Raw genomic sequence first — 16,317 nt, 5'->3', positions numbered from 1 at the left:
ACCCACTACATGCATCCATCTAGACTTATCACCTTCATGGGAACTGGGTACTAACGAAAACCTACACAAACATGCTGATGTTCACGCCACTTGCTGTGTTATGAGTAATAACGCTAGTGTTTCTGATCTGGCCATCTCCTGTTTTTTACTAGCAACAATTAAAAATTAATAAAACTAACTTATTAGCCTATAAACATGGTAAAATCAAATCTTAAGACTTTTCACAGTACTTGACATGAGCAACAAAGAACTAGTTGATATTCATGTTGCTATATAAAAAAGAGACACAAAAGTGGTCACAAACAAAAACTGAAATATATATAATACTTTATAGTTTGTATACCTTAAGTTATTCATAATATTATTTATCATGTAATGGCCTCGGTATTTTATCTTTTACATAAATTACAACATATAATTCTCATAATAATCCTTATGAGATAGGTACTAATATGATGAAACAGAGGCTTCAAATGTTAAGTAAATAAGTTAAGGGCCCACAAACTGTAACCAGCACAACCTAAATACAAGCCCAGATGCCTTTAAAATGTGTTTTTTTTTAAACCATCAATAATCAATCTCCTTCCCAGATGATTTACCAAAGACAACTCTAATTCTCCAGATATAAGACCAAAGTACCTAGACCTTTACAGTATGAATACTTCATTATGTTCACAGAAAAATTAACATTTTGGAAATGTTAATCTTAAAATTTTCTTCAAAATTCTGTGATCAAAATTTAGGAAGAGCTAGGTCAAACAAATCCAAACCATTGTCTCTACTGCAGAATTTCTCATGGTTTTAATATGCAAATATATGTTTTAACATGCTAATGTAAGCCATAAATCTTCTAAGATAATCTATTATCAGCATTCTGGAAAAGAGTTTGGGAAACTACTGCTACAATCAACAATGCCAACTTTACTGATATACAGAATTATCTTTGAACCCATAATAGTCAGCTTGGTTCAGGTACATAATCCTTTAAAAGAGAGAACATCAAAGTTAGAATGTGGCCTAACAGCTTCAAGCCAAATCAACTACTACATAGTTTGGCAACATTGCTCATTTTTTACCAAGCAAGACTTAATTCCCCATAACACAAGGAAATTATATAGCATACCTAGCTTTTTCTGAAATTAGAAGGGTAATAATTAAGGCTTTTGGTAGCTCTACATTGTTTTACCTAACAAAATTCAGACCCCCTATAACAAGGGAAGGGAAGAAAAGACCACAGAAAAACCAGTTTCCACATAAAACCTGTGCATTGGTTAATGGTAGTGAGTCATCCTGGTGGGCCTGCGCATCACCGCCAGCTTTCCAATATGGAAAAGCTAAACTGTAACTCTTATCACCAAGTGATAAATTATCATCACATACTATTTCACCCCTAAGTATATCTGCCCGTCTCCTACTTAGTCATCTCTTAACATTCAACAACTGAAATTGTTTACTGCTCAGTGATCTACTAATCATTCCAGAGTTTTCAAAAACTCTGAGCTAGAGACAGCCACGCAGCAGTTGTGTTCATCGTATAAACAAACCAGAGCTGCAGATTTGTCCCGGGCCAAATAGTCTAGGAGACACCAATTCAGCTGCTTCTTTGGAATAACTAGATAGAGTTATTTACCAGGCCACTCTCAACAAAACCAAGAGTTATACTAGACAAAGGAAATAATTATGTAATTACAAAGCAACAGGAATTAACATCCAAATTTAAACTACACTAAGACTCTCAAACACTTGCCCTACAAAGAAAACCCATTAATATCATACCTACTTAAGGTGAACAGTAACTTTATTTTTTTATATAGAAAGCTGGAATTAATGGATTTTATTTTTTTAATTTTTATTTTTTGTTGTTATGTTAGTCACCATACAGTACATCATTAGTTTTTGATGTAGTGTTCCATGATTCATTGTTTGTGTATAACACCCAGTGCTCCATGCAGAACGTGCCCTCCTTAATACCCATCACCAGGCTAACCCATCCCCCCACCCAAGAGTAACTTTAAAAGAACAAATTTTTGCCCTCTGCTCTGAAGGAATGCTTCCACCCAATCAAAGTCTATTTCAAAGTCTACGTAGGACATATCTCCAGTTGAGGGGGAAAAAATGAAATAAAATATGATATGTCCACTTATTGTGAAGAAAGTTGTAGAGAAAAGGAAAAAAATCTTAAAACTAGGAGAGTAAATTTCAAAATATTGGTGTTAGGAATTTTTTTTTTTAGTAATAATTAAGTCAAGTCTTAACTAGTCATAACTACTGAAAGTGAATATGACAATATAACAAATTATTTTAAGGCACAGCTACATCAATTAAAAATGTTTTGAGTAGTGACTTGTGTATGAGAACATGGTTGATTCTGATGTAAGCAAAATCCCCACAGACAAAGAATTCAAATCAGTTAATGCCATTAAGGAAACAAAGAGGATCAAGAAAAGAAAAGAGATTAGAAAAAAACCACGGGAAATAGTACTCAATATTAACCTACTGAATTTTATTTTAGCTAACATCTGCAAAAATAAAAAATAAACTACCAAAAGTGTGTACACTGACCACTTGAAAAATGCCTTCCATACTGACAGCAGTATTTTCCAAACCATTCTGAAAATACGGACAAATTTTCACAAAATTCAACACAGATCATTTGACGATTTACAGAATGTAAAGCAGATGAAATGAAACCATCATGAGCTTTTACCTTAGAAAAATGCAAAATTGCATACATTGGGATTTCATCTTTCAGTAGCCTTCATATTTGTCAAAATGCAATTATTAAATTCTTAGTTCATAATTAAGGCTCACATGTGCAAATACATATTTGTTCTATTATATCTACATTTGTAAAATTTCACAAACAGTACTATTAATTGCACCATCAATGCTACATATTAACGTTTTCCTCCTCTCCCTTAGTAAAAAGGTTTAACTTATTACCATCTGAAAGTTTATATTGTAACTCGCTACCTAGTTACAACAGAAGAGTCAACTATTGCCGAGACCCTTCTTTAAAGAGTGTTTACAATAGAAGGCCCCAATGCCAGGACCATAATTAATACTAGAGGAAAAACTACGTTGGAAAAATTGACACTGAAAAATAGAGAGGGACACTTTTCAGTCATTTTAACATACAAAGGCTTATGTGGTTGAACTGGAAAACCCTGTATTTAATGAAAAATAATTCTTCAAACAAGATTTGCGTTTTTTTCTAGTAAAACTTCTATATCCTCTCCTATCCCTCCCCCCAAAAAAGTCGGAATTGGAAAAAATAGTCACTTTTAATACTAACAATGGAAAAGGACAAAATGACAAGGTTAACTAGAGCTGAGACACAAGATCAGCACCGCTATTCTCTATAGTTACACAATTTTTCAACCCACATTTTTCACCGAATCCACATCCCACCCTACATCGTGCTTACATCTCCTCCCCCCACCAACCCGCTCCATTTATGACGGCGATCATCTTCCTAGCAGGTATGTGAACTCAACACCATTTCCAGCAAACAATCCACTGTAAAGGTCTCAGAAGTGACTGGGTCAGGGAATTAGGAAATGATCGAGAAAGTGAGAAGTAAAACAAATATAAGTTTTAGGAAAGGGAGGACGGAGGGCGTCCTACAGCGGGGTATAGGGTGCGGGTGAGGGGCGGGGAGGTAGGAGGAGCCCTGGGTCGAGAGCAAACGGTCTCGAATCAGTGGCAAGCTCCACAAGGAGAGGTGTAAAGGAAAAAAATAAATTACGCAGTTTTTAGCCCGAAGAAGGGGACTCCCTGGTCAACGGCGGGAGACGGCCCGCTCAGGAGGCCGGGGCGGGGGCGCAGGAACTCACCACCTGGTAGCGGCCAGTCCCCGGCTGGTGGTGATCCATCCTGCCCGGCTCGGTATCCGGCTTCCGAGCGGGCGAGTCGTCTCGGTTCTCGACCCCCTCGTCCACCCCCGTCGCCGACGTCGTCGCCGCAGCGCCCCTTCCGCCTCTGTTTCTGCCGCCGCGGTCGCCCGGCCGGGCCGCTTCACTTCCTGTCGCTCCCGCAGCAGCCGCGGAATCCTCCGCGTCGGCCACCGCGCAGTGAAGCCCCAGAACGACGCGCGCGCTACTGAGCATGCTCGGAATGGTTGCGCATGCTCGTTGGGTCCTCAGGCGTCCCATTCGCGTCGCAAGCAGGGGAGGTTGGGCTGGGTGGGAGGAGATGGAAAAGTAAGACAAGTCCGGGGAACTGTCTAGGTTGTTGGGAGTGGGCGGTGGCAAAGGGAACGGAAAAAAAATATCACCGTCCTTGATAGGTCTTTTCTATTGGACGGGTTTCGCGCAAGCACAGGCGGGTACACAGTCACACCACGCAGAAACCAGAGTGGAGGGGAAAGAGAACGCATACCTAGAACACCTGAGGTCGGGTCACCACCCATTTACCCAACACGTCCTCTTATTACTCACCCAGCATAGGACAATGCAGGGAGATCCGTCTCTAGGACGTTCCTGTAACGCGCATTCAAAATCATTAGTGAGGTAAGGGATATCTTTTTAAATATTGTTTTGACCCCCTCTTGGTAGTATGAGATTTAAGAATCTAACAGGGACTCTTCAACCATACTCTTAATATCTCGCCAAGGAAGGAGGCCTCTGGAGAGCCCTAGGTTACTGGAAGGATACAAGAATATAATGAAATAAGATAGGACTGTTTTGTCATCCTACTCAAATAATTCCGAAGGATTTAACAATAAATTTGTGTACTATTTAAGTGTCTGGGTAACCACACGTTACCTACTATGTGTGAGTATCTCCCAAAGGCCACAAAGCATGTTTTTCTAGGGAGTAGAAGAGTATGATGGGACAAAATAAAGTACCTTTTAACCCAAAGACCTGCTTTCTATGCCCTGAAAACTATGATCCCACATAATCTGGCCCAGCTATCTCTTTTACTTTACTTCCTTCCTGAATCTCCAAAGGACATTCCTGGAATGAAAAAGGCCACTGAATGAGCCTGATCAGCTAGTTAAAATAGCAAAAATACAATAAAGACAGAAACTCATTGAGAGATCATCACCAAAAAAATTTAAACCTTCTTGACAATTTTATTCAAAGCATTGACTAGTTCTTCCTAGTTTTACCATCCTGAAACATCTAGTGGTAGAGAGCATGAATAGGCTAACAATAAAAAGAGACAATAATATCATACTTAAATGTCTTTAAACTTGTTTTCTTTTGATCTAAGTTCATATATTTTAGATTCGAAGACGATGAAATAGAACATTTTCTTGTATTATTGTACAAGAGGTCACCCTCACAATTTCACCCCAAATGGTATCATCTTTCATAGTCAAAACAACAGTATCAGCAAAATGAAATTAGATTCCTACATCACTTATGACCTATACTGCTCCTTTAGAACTTAATTTTATATGTGCTTGTGTTTTCGTTAACCATTTATATGTCCATTTGTTGTTTCTCAAATACACTACTGCTCAGGGCAGAGGCCATTTTTTACACTTAACACACCCGGATCAGTACTGAGAACATAATGGTAAAAGCTTAAAGACCTGACCAAAAGTAGACATCCTGAATCCTGTTAGGGTGACGGATTCTTTCAATTTTACCCTCCTCCCAAGTTCTGTGAACATTTTGCTAATCTAGAGAGCAAATGACAAAATTCAATGGGAGAGCACTTTTTCAGTGAAGAAGAGGAAGAGAAAGAGGGGAAGGAAGTAAAATAATAACTAATGGATATTGAATCCTCCCCAAGCTGGGGGCTGCATATGTTACATCATTTTATCCTCACAATATCTCCTTGCTGTAGGCATATGACTATAATCCCTGTTTAACAAATCAGTAAGTAAGGCATCAAGAGGTTCAGGAACTTGTCCAAAGCCAAATCACTAGCAAATGGTCACAGACTCCAGAGTCTCCTCTATATTAAGCACAATGCTATAATATACCCTAAAAAAAAAAAAAATGCATCACAAAGAGCCAATCTGACTTCGTTAAGTCTACCTTCTTGATCTATATGAAATAAATGATTTTTTCTCATTATCCCCAAAAGAGCCACACTGAGCTCCTTTTGCCCATTTTACAACTAAGCCAGTGTGACCTGTAGTAGCCCATCACAAGGGAGGCCCTGAGTTGTCCCACTAAGAGCAATGTATTTTGGGTGAAATGGGAATAACAATATTCTTATCCTTTTAGAGGCCTTAAGCAACATCCAATATATTCAACCCCTAAACTTACTGGAAGTGGTGACAACTCTAGTTACCTAAGAAGTTGGTGGTAGTGTACCTCTAGAAACTAGTTCAAGTGCAATTTTAGAATTTTAATGCATTTCACTAACACCTCTTGTTCTGGCCTAGTCAATTTTCATCTCCAAATATACAGCCACCCATAATTTCACGAGTGCCACGTTGCAGTACTGGGGCAGACATGGCGATAAACTGCCAGGATTCCCCATCCAGAAAACACTCTGACCAGGTGCAAGGAGTGTGATTAACCAACAACCTCCAGCTGTTAGCTGTGTCGGGGTTTCCTTGAGTTTTCAACCTGAGGTCGTGTTATTTTCAGCGTGGCATCTGGTCATTGACTGGTGGTGGTACAGGTTAAGCCACTTTTGCCTGACACTGACCCTTTTAAGGGGCAATCTTTGCTTCATAACTCCCTGCTAAACTCGTTAGCTCTGCAGTATGTTGTAATGAGTCTCCCTGCCCGATCTTTTTTCCTTTCACAGATGTTAACTCCCTAATAAATCTCTTGCACTCATAAATTCATAGCAGCATCTGCTTCCTGGAGAACCCAAACTAGACAAGTGCCAAAATGTAAAGTGATAAAACATTGTTCATATCAAAATTGTGTGAAATGACTACAAAGGTCCTTTCACATAATTGATGTTTCACCTCCAGAATCACCCCCAGTACCCTCCATTGTTCCCATTTTCTCATGTGGACATAATGTCTTCCCACTCAGAATGACTTGGATGTTCTGTAAAGTGATGCTATTGAGTCCCCTTTTCCTGGGACATACTTCCCACTGGAATCCCTCCTACCTTCCCAAAAGCAGAGTCATTCCCGCCAGAGGTAAACTGCTTTCTTATCATCCTCCATTGTCTCCTCTCAGCTCAAATCGGGTATGCTAAGCTACATATACATGTGCCAAGATTGTTTGTTGATATTCCCACCAATTAAAGAGCAGTGGACAGACATGCCATTGCCTGCAGATGGCTTTCTACACAGGCCTAAATCACAGGTAGGCAAATGCTCCAAATTTTCCTTAATTCTTCAGTGATTTTTTAGTGCTTTATCACTTCCCCTACAACATAGAACATACAACATACAACATGCAACATAGAACTACTCCTCAAGTAGCTGCTGATGGTTAGTGTGACCATAGATCCTAATAGTTAATTGTATTTGGAATATGTATGACTTTGCATATTTATCTAGAGAATGATTTAAAAGAGGTAAAATTGCATTCTCTGAAGATTTCCATCTCTACCTAATAAAAATTCACTAGCCATTATTTTCTGTACACTAAATTCTAAACTAGGTTTTAGAAAATACAAGAAATTATTGTCACTTTGGTAAATGAAAATAAGCATAATTATTACTCCAACGTTTTATCTCTGTTACCATGTATATGGATCTTTTAAGCAGTTTGGAGGCTGGGACCTCAATTTAGCTTCACATAGTGTTCCTTATTTAACTGTTTCTGAAATTCCTGTCATCTGTTCAGCTCTGTAATTTTAGAAAGAAAATCTAAGTGAGCAATTTGACAATCAGGTATCTACTTCCTTTCTTCTCTTTATTCTCATACACTATGTTGGAAGAACCTAAAATACAGCTAATGTTTTTTATCAGTCAGGGTTCAACCTAAGAAAAGGAACCAGTAGAAGATATATATTAAGAGATTTGTTGCAAGGAATTGACTTACACTGTTGTGAGGACTGGTTAAGCCTTCAAAATCCATAGTACAGGCCACTGGAACTCTAGAAGAGTTCTAGAAGCTGCTGTCTTCTTCAGGAAGGCCCAGTTCTGTTCTTGACTCCTCAACAGATTAAATCAAGTCCACCCAGATTATACAAGATAATCTCCTTTACTTAAAGTCAACTGATTTGTACTTTGATCATAATATCTACAAGATACCTTCACAGCAACGCCTAGATTAGTATTTGAGTGAGTAATTGGAGCTATAGCTTAACCAAGTTAACACAGAAAACTGAATATCACATGTTTATTTAAGTACTATAAGTTGGGGGCACCTGGGTGGCTCAGTCGTTAAGTGTCTGCCTTAGGCTCAGGTCATGGTCCTAGGATCCTGGGATCGAGCCTGGCATCAGGCTCCCTGCTCTGCAGGAAGCCTTCTTCTCCCTCTCCCACTCCCTCTGCTTGTGTTCCCTCTCGCTGTGTCTCTCTCTGTCAAATAAATAAAATCTTTAAATAAATAAATAAATAAATACTACAAGCTGAAGGGAAATCGGACAGGGAGACGAACCAAGAGAGACTATGGACTCTGAGAAACAAACTGAGGGTGCTGGGGCGGGGGTTAGCCCGGTGATGGGTATTAAAGAGGGCACGTATTGAATGGAGCACTGGGTGTTATACGCAAACGATGAATCATGGAACACTACATCAAAAACTAATGATGTAATGTACGGGGATTAACATAATAAAATAAAATTTAAAAAAATAAATACTGTAAGCTGAAATTATCTCTATACAATAAAGGATAGAGAGAGAGAGAGAGACCAAAGAGAGAAAAGTTCCAGAGAGTTAGCTTAGAGATTAAAATAAATTTCCATATTAAGTATTTCCTATCAGCCTTATTTTATATATGTACTATTATATTTGGAGGAGTTTCTCAGAGTCCATAGTCTTTCATGGTTCATCTCCCTGTCCGATTTCCCTTCAGCTTGTAGCAATTAGAAAATATCTGAATTCTAATAAGCTGTCCTAACACTATTTTTATTTAGCACTTTCATTTTTTGTTTAGTCATGAGCAACAAATATGAGCAAATCAACAGCCATTTTGCCTTAGGGATTACTTATTTCAAATTGGGCTAAGTCATAAGTTATTAAAATGTTCTTTGCTTTACCTTGAGTACAGAAGGCTGTTCTTTGACCATATTAAAGCAGGACTTTATGTGGGGTTTTTTTGTCTCCTGTTTTCTCTGCAAGCCTGATCATCGCTTTCATCATAGAAGAGCAAGGCAGGCCCTGAGTATATTGCCTATTATGACAGGTTTCTCTTGACTAACTAATGCAAGATCATTGTGTAAGAAGACAAATACTATTTGTGTGTGCATGTGGGTGTGGGTGTGTGTATAAAATACTAGGAGAGAAAAATGTCTTCTATATATCCAGGTATTCTTAACAGGTTAAACATTGCCTGCTCTCTTTCTTCCATAACAGGAACTAGGCCTCATTTGTTAAATCGTATGAATGCTCCTTCACAATTAACAACATAGTACAACATTAGCAGTAAGGTTTCCATATGATAAAGTTGCCTGGTTTCAGTAGTGAGGATAAAGGGCATTCAAGATCTGAAGGGAGAAAATGGTGATAGGATTCAGACGGAGTGACTCACAAGATGCTGCCTTTCCAGAACAAGAAAAAATTCATACACATTTCCTGACCTTAAGGGGAAAATAGGGGGAAAAAAAAAAACTGAATGGCCTGACAGAGCCAAAGTAAGCCAAGATAATGAAAAAGGGGAGTTCCTTTTGTATCTGCTAGATATTATAGAAAAAATAAACTATACTATCCTACTTTACCTGTCAATAATGTGTAAAGTTCCCACGAAATGTCCATAAGTTCTGCTTATGAAGAATGATCACTGAGAAATCTGGCATGATTTCCACAATAAAGGTAAAGACATCAAGCTCAAATCTTCTTTATCCAGTATTTTAGTCTGTTTGGACTGCTATAACAAAATACCATAGATTGAGTGGCTTATAAACAGAAATTTATTTCTCGGGGTGCCTGGGTGGCTCAGTTGGTTAGGCGTCTGCCTTCAGCTTGGGTCATGATCTCAGAGTCCTGAGATCAAGCCCCACATTGGGCTCTCTGCTCAGCGGGGAGTCTGCTTCTCCCTCTGCCTTTCCCCTTGGCTTGTGCTCTCTCACACGCGCACTCTCTCTCTCTCAAATAAAATAAAATCTTAAAAAAAAGAAAGAAAGAAATTTATTTCTCACAGCTCTCAAGCCTAGAAGGCCAAAATCAGGATGCTGGCATGGTTGGGTTCTAGTGAGGGCCCCCTTTCAGGTTTCAGACTGCCAGCTTCTCACTGGATTCCAGCTTCTCACGTGGCAGAAGGGGCCCTGAGGGCTCTATCCAGGGACTCTTTTATAATGCATTAATCCCATGCCTCTGGACCTAATCACCTCCCTAATCCACCACCTAACACCATCAAATTGGGCATTAGATTTTCAGTATTTGAGTTTGTGGGGAAGGGGAACACAAACATTCAGATCATAGCATTCAGGTACTGACATTTAAAAACAAAAGCATAAAGTTATAAAAACACATGTGGACATATAAATATAGCACATAAAGTAGAAAATAAAATTGAATATTTTTGGTTTGAAGGAACAGATGATTTGGCTCACTCACAGGCAGGCCACTGCAATTTCCTTAGAACCCAAATGTCTGGAAAAGAGAAAAATGTGTGTTTTCAGGGATTCATAAAACTTTAGCATTTCAGGGGAACTTCCTAGTCACCTTTCCCCAAACCTTCATTTTGGATATATGGAAACTGAGGCTCAGAGAGGTAAATGCAGCCTTGAAGTGAATATCTGTGAAACTACCACCCCACTTCCAGCTTGGTTCAAATGTGGTAATTCATAAGACAATAAAAAATACTCCATTGACTGTTCCTACCACATCCAACAAGAAACAGCCCTCTGAAGCAGTACTAGTAAAAATAAATATAGAACTTCAACACATCATGAACTCAACATGTCAACATTTCTTTTGGAAGAAATATTATATTCAAACGCATTGCCACCAAACAGAAGAAATTCTAAGATCGTTGCTAATTCTCTCAGGGGTTGCTGCTTCGGAAAAAGTAAAACAACTACTTTTGTTTGTTTTTTAAAATTTTTTATCTTATAAACATATATTAAATATTGTTTTCTCTCTTGTGTTTTTTTCCTTCTTATTTTTCTTTTCAAACCCTTGTGTTGAGGGCTGACTTTCAATAGATTGCAACGAGGGAGCTGCTTTGCTAAGTACAAAACCCCGACCCTGAAGCAGGTCGTCTAAAAATTGGTTTAGCACTAGGTTCCCTATGAATGTTTACTTTCTAAAATGCAATAAATGAGCCTTACCAAAAGATAATCCTTGAAAATACAATAGATACCTGACATTAGTTATATACATGCAAGCTTAAAAACCAAACAATCCCAACCCCATACATGCATGTCTATTCAGATAAGATTGGGATATAATATGACCTAACCACATAAAGTAAACAGAATGCCGGCTCTCAGCACAACCCTTTGACCATGATTCCTGGAAACAAGACAGTTGCACATACATACAATAGTTACATATAACAATTTACATTTACATTAATATTAAAAATTTGGTTCCTCGGTGACACTAGCCAAAAGTGTGTAGGGGCTATTGTGTTGGACAGAGCAAATAAAGAACATTTGCATCATCACAGAACGTTCCATTGGCCATCATTGCTCAAGCAAAGATTCTCTTACTATTCACCTTAAATTATCCTCCTTCTCTGACTTCCTGGATTATCCACATAATTTTGTAACAGCTTTGGTCCCAACTCTGCATATCTTAGCAATGTGGATCCTGAGCAAGTCATTTAACCTGCTGAGCTGGTTTGCTCATCTTAAAATATCAGAATACTAATTCTTTCCCTATCTGTCTCAGTGGTTGTTGTGAAGTTCAAATGAAATGTAACCATACAAATATAAAGTAAAATTAATCCTGGAGGTTCTTTTCCATTCTAGTCACTGCAGAAAAAAAGTGATGTTTAACACCTTGTATAGTTAAAATGTGGCATAAATATAATTTAGAGATGACGGAGATTAGCTCAAAGAACCCAGAAGCTGGTTAGGCCTCCTAACTTGGCCACATCATATTTTTCCTAGGCTAAGTGTCTGGGATTATATTCTGCATGAGTCATTGTAAAATAAATAAAAGACTCCAATGTGTGTAACCATAGAAAATACGTCAGTTGTTTATCTAGAAGTAAAACTATTCCATAGTATATTTGTCAATCATTATAATTATGGTAATGATAGCTAACATTTATTAAATGCTGCCAGCCATTTTGCTAAGTGCATCCTATATATTATCTCCCTATATTTCACAACATATGGAATAAGTACTATTGTTACTGCCATTTTATATATCAGAAAACTGATACCTAGAGTCTTAAGAAATTTACCAAAGGTCACAAACAATTGAGGAAAAAAGGGATCTTCTGGGGGTTTTTTTTTCCACTTTAACAACTTTTTATTGAAATAACATACTTTAGTAAGTATGCAATTCATAAGTGTACAGCTCAAAGATTTTTCATAAACCGAACAAATCCATGCCACCAGCACCCATATTAAGAAACAGAATATTGGGCGCCTGGGTGGCTCAGTTGGTTAAGCGACTGCCTTCGGCTCAGGTCACGATCCCGGAGTCCCGGGATCGAGTCCCACATCGGGCTCCCTGCTCAGCAGGGAGTCTGCTTCTCCCTCTGACCCTCTTCCCTCTCGTGCTCTCTCTCTCTCATTCTCTCTCTCTCAAATAAATAAATAAAATCTTTAAAAAAAAAAAAAGAAACAATATTTCCGGGACACCTGGGTGGCTCAGTCAGTTAAGCATCTGCCTTCAGCTCGGGTCATGATCCCAGGGTGCTGGGATTGAGCCCCGCATCAGGCTCCCTGCTCAGCGGGGAGCCTGCTTCTCCCTCTGCCTGCTGCTCCCCCTGCTTGTGCCCCCTCTGTCTTTCTGACACATGAATTAAATAAAAACCTTTAAAATTAAAAATTAAAAAAAAGAAATAGAATATTTCCAGAACCTCAGAAAAACCCTTGGCCCAATTCCTGTCTCTTCTCCCATACAAAGAGTAACTACAATCCTGACTTTAAACACCATAAATTAGTTTTAGCTAATTTATACTTTTGACTTTATATACATGGAATCATACTATACGTACTCTTTAGAGTCTGATTTTTTTGCTTAACTTTATACTTGTAAGACTTATTCATATAGCTGCGTGTAGTTGTAGCTAATTCATTTTTGTTGCTGTATAGTACTCCAATGCAGGAATATACCCTACTTTACTTACCTGTTTTACTGAATAAATACAGCTGATTGACATTTGGATTGTTTCTAATTTGGGGCTTGTATGAGTTTCCTAGAGCTGCAACACAAAGTATCACAAAGTGAGTGGCTTGAGCAACAGAAATTTATTATCTCATGTTCTGGAGGATAGAAGTCTGAGACCAAGAGTCAGCAGGGTCGGTTCCTTTGGAGGGATGTGAGGAAGAACCTGTTCATGCCTCTCCCTTAGCTACTGGTGGTTGTCTGGCAGTCTTCGGGATTCCTTGCCTTGTAGAAGCATTACTCGCCTCTCAGCCTTCATCGTTACGTAGCATTCTCCTCCTATGTGTGTGTCCAAAATTTCCCCTTCAAAAGGTCATTGGTCAGATTAGGGCTACACCCTAATATGACCTCACTTTAATAACATCTGCAATGACCCTATTTCCAAATAAGGCCACAGTCTGAGATACTAGGGGTTAGGACCTTAATATATAAATTGGGAGGAGGGGAGGCATAATTTAACCCATAACAAGGCTATTAGGACCACTCTTAAGAATATTCTTATACATGTTTGGTTGAATATATGTACTTACTTCTGATGAGTATATTCTTTTATTTTATTTTTTTAAAGATTTTTATTTATTTTTTAGAGAGAGAGAGAATGGTAGAGAGAGAGCATGAGAGGGAAGAAGGTCAGGGGGAGAGGCAGACTCCCCGCCGAGCAGGGAGCCTGATGCGGGACTCCATCCTGGGACTCCAGGATCATGACCTGAGCCGAAGGCAGTAGCCTAACCAACTGAGCCACCCAGGCACCCCGATGAGTATATTCTTATAAGTGGATATGGTAGATTTTAGAGTGAATATATATATATATATTCAGCTTGAGCAGGTAACTGCCAGTTTTCCAAAACAGTTATACCAATTTTCCCTCCTCTCATCCTTCTCATCAGCGTATGAGAATTCCAGTTGAGCCACAGCCTCACAAACATTTTGTATTGTGTCTTTTTTATTTAAGCCATTATGATGGGAATGTAGTTGTATCTCATTGTGATTTCTTTTTTATAGATTTTTTTTAAGATTTTATTTATTTGACAGAGAGAGACATAGTGAGAGAGGGAACACAAGCAGGGGGAGTGGGAGAGGGAGAAGCAGGCTTCCGGCTGAGCAGGGAGCCCAATGCGGGGCTCGATCCCAGGACCCTGGGATCATGACCTGAGCTGAAGGCAGATGCTTAACGACTGAGCCACCCAGGTGCCCCATCATTGTGATTTCAATTTGGATTTCTCTAATGATTAATAAAGTTGAACTTCTTTTTATATCTTTATTGACCATCTGGAGATCATTTCACTAATCACTTGCTTATTTTTCAGTTGAATTACCTGCATTTGTCTTGGCTTTGCAATAACTCATTATTTTTCCAGAAATAATGGGTCTTTTATATATATCCCTTTTCACTCAGAGTTAGGAACTTGGCTTCGGGCAAGTGGACAGATGTCGGTGATTTGCTTCACTTTCTGCATGCTTCCCCTATGCATGTGTTTAAAATGCTAAAGATAGAAGGTGAAAAAAATCATACCCTAAAATAGGGACAAGAGGAAAAAATTGGTGCAAAACTATCCATCAGCATCTGGTCTATTGAATTTTTTTTTTTTAATCTGACCTTTAGTTTCAGAGAATGAGAGTGTGCATGTTTGTCTTTGTATCAGACTCTATCTTTCTGTCCTTTTTAACATTCCTTTCAAAAGGCTTTAGCCACTTGGCTGGCCCACTTCTCTTTTTCACAGTTTCTCCTCTGGGCTTACTACCCCTGCCTTCAAGCTCTGGCTGCAGAGAAAGATAGGCTGTATGTGTCTGCTTTCAGTGCCTAATACGGAACCTTGCATAAAGTAGGCCCTCATGATTGATTTGTTGACTACAACTGATTGAAGCCTCCACTTGATTGCTATGCAATGGATGCATAGTAGTACCCGTTCATAGAATGTTGTCTTGTTTTTTAAGAATTTTTAATATCAACAAAAAATATTCCAAGAGGTAACCAAAAATGCCATACTTTGTAAATGAGGTTTAGGAAGTCTCTAATATTTCTCCATGAAAATTTCCCTGATTTATCCTAAATGTAAAAAGAGCTAGGTCTGACAACTTAAATGGCATCTCACTAATGATCTCCTTCCCACTTTCATTTATTATTACAGATAGAGTCTCATGATTCTCAACCTTGTATTGGCTCTATAATGGGCTATAGGCCCACTGAAGAGTTTTCATAAGTTATTTTTTATTATGGTAAATGTACATAACATAAAATTTACCATTTTAACTATTTTTAAGGGTACAGTTTATTGGCACTAATACTTTTGCATCGTTGTGCAACCATCACTACTATTCATGTCCAGAACTTTTCCATCATCCCAAACTGAAACTCTGCACCCATGAAATTCTAACTCCCCACTCCCCTCTCCTCCTAGCTCCTAGCAACCACTACTCTATACTCTGTCACTATGTGTGACTATTTTAAGTACCTCATATAAGTAGAATCATATAATATTCATCCTTTTGTGTCTGGCTTATTTCACTTAGCATAATGTCCTCAGGTGTATCTGTGTTGTAGAATGTATCAGAAGTTCATTCCTTCTTTAAAGACTGAATAATATTTCATTGAATGTGTATATCACATATCATATTATTTATCCATTTACCTATCAGTGGACATTTGGGTTGTTTCCACCTAAGTTATTTTATTTAACCTTCACAGTTGCTAGCCCTGGCAGGCCTGAATGGGAAAACTGACTGTCACTTACATAGCAACTGACTCAGGCCAAGTTGAATTTTCTCTTTGCATATTAATTTCCCCACTTGTAAAATGGAAATGAAATTACCCACCTTCCTCAGGGAAGATTTAATAAGATAACAAAACATCTAGTGTAGTGCCTGTCGTATAATTGGTATTAAGTAAAGGGTAGCTAGTAACATAATGACTCATGTTGATAGTAAAACAATTCAAAAGTCTGTTCCACACCTCTCAGAAGTCCAGACTAACATATTCAATGCGTCCCCTG

At 38.6% G+C, this 16,317-nt stretch overlaps 1 protein-coding gene across 1 annotated transcript in view; it reads right to left on the bottom strand.

The window, feature by feature from the left end:
• NDFIP2 (Nedd4 family interacting protein 2) overlaps positions 1–4,168 on the bottom strand; it is a 67,351-nt gene extending 63,183 nt beyond the window's left edge. Inside the window, exon 1 of the mRNA XM_028106078.2 lies at positions 3,837–4,168. Coding sequence (XP_027961879.1) covers positions 3,837–4,154 — 318 coding nt within the window. The 5' untranslated portion in view covers positions 4,155–4,168. The remainder of the gene's footprint in view (positions 1–3,836) is intronic.
• Positions 4,169–16,317: the final 12,149 nt, after the last annotated feature.

The sequence above is a fragment of the Eumetopias jubatus genome, unplaced genomic scaffold (assembly GCF_037043125.1).
Source record: "Eumetopias jubatus isolate StellerSeaLion01/CBP00866 unplaced genomic scaffold, mEumJub1_p1.0 scaffold_3, whole genome shotgun sequence".
NCBI lineage: Eukaryota > Metazoa > Chordata > Mammalia > Carnivora > Otariidae > Eumetopias > Eumetopias jubatus.
The sequence above is the reverse complement of the archived record's forward strand: the minus strand, read 5'-3'. Positions and strand labels throughout refer to the sequence as shown.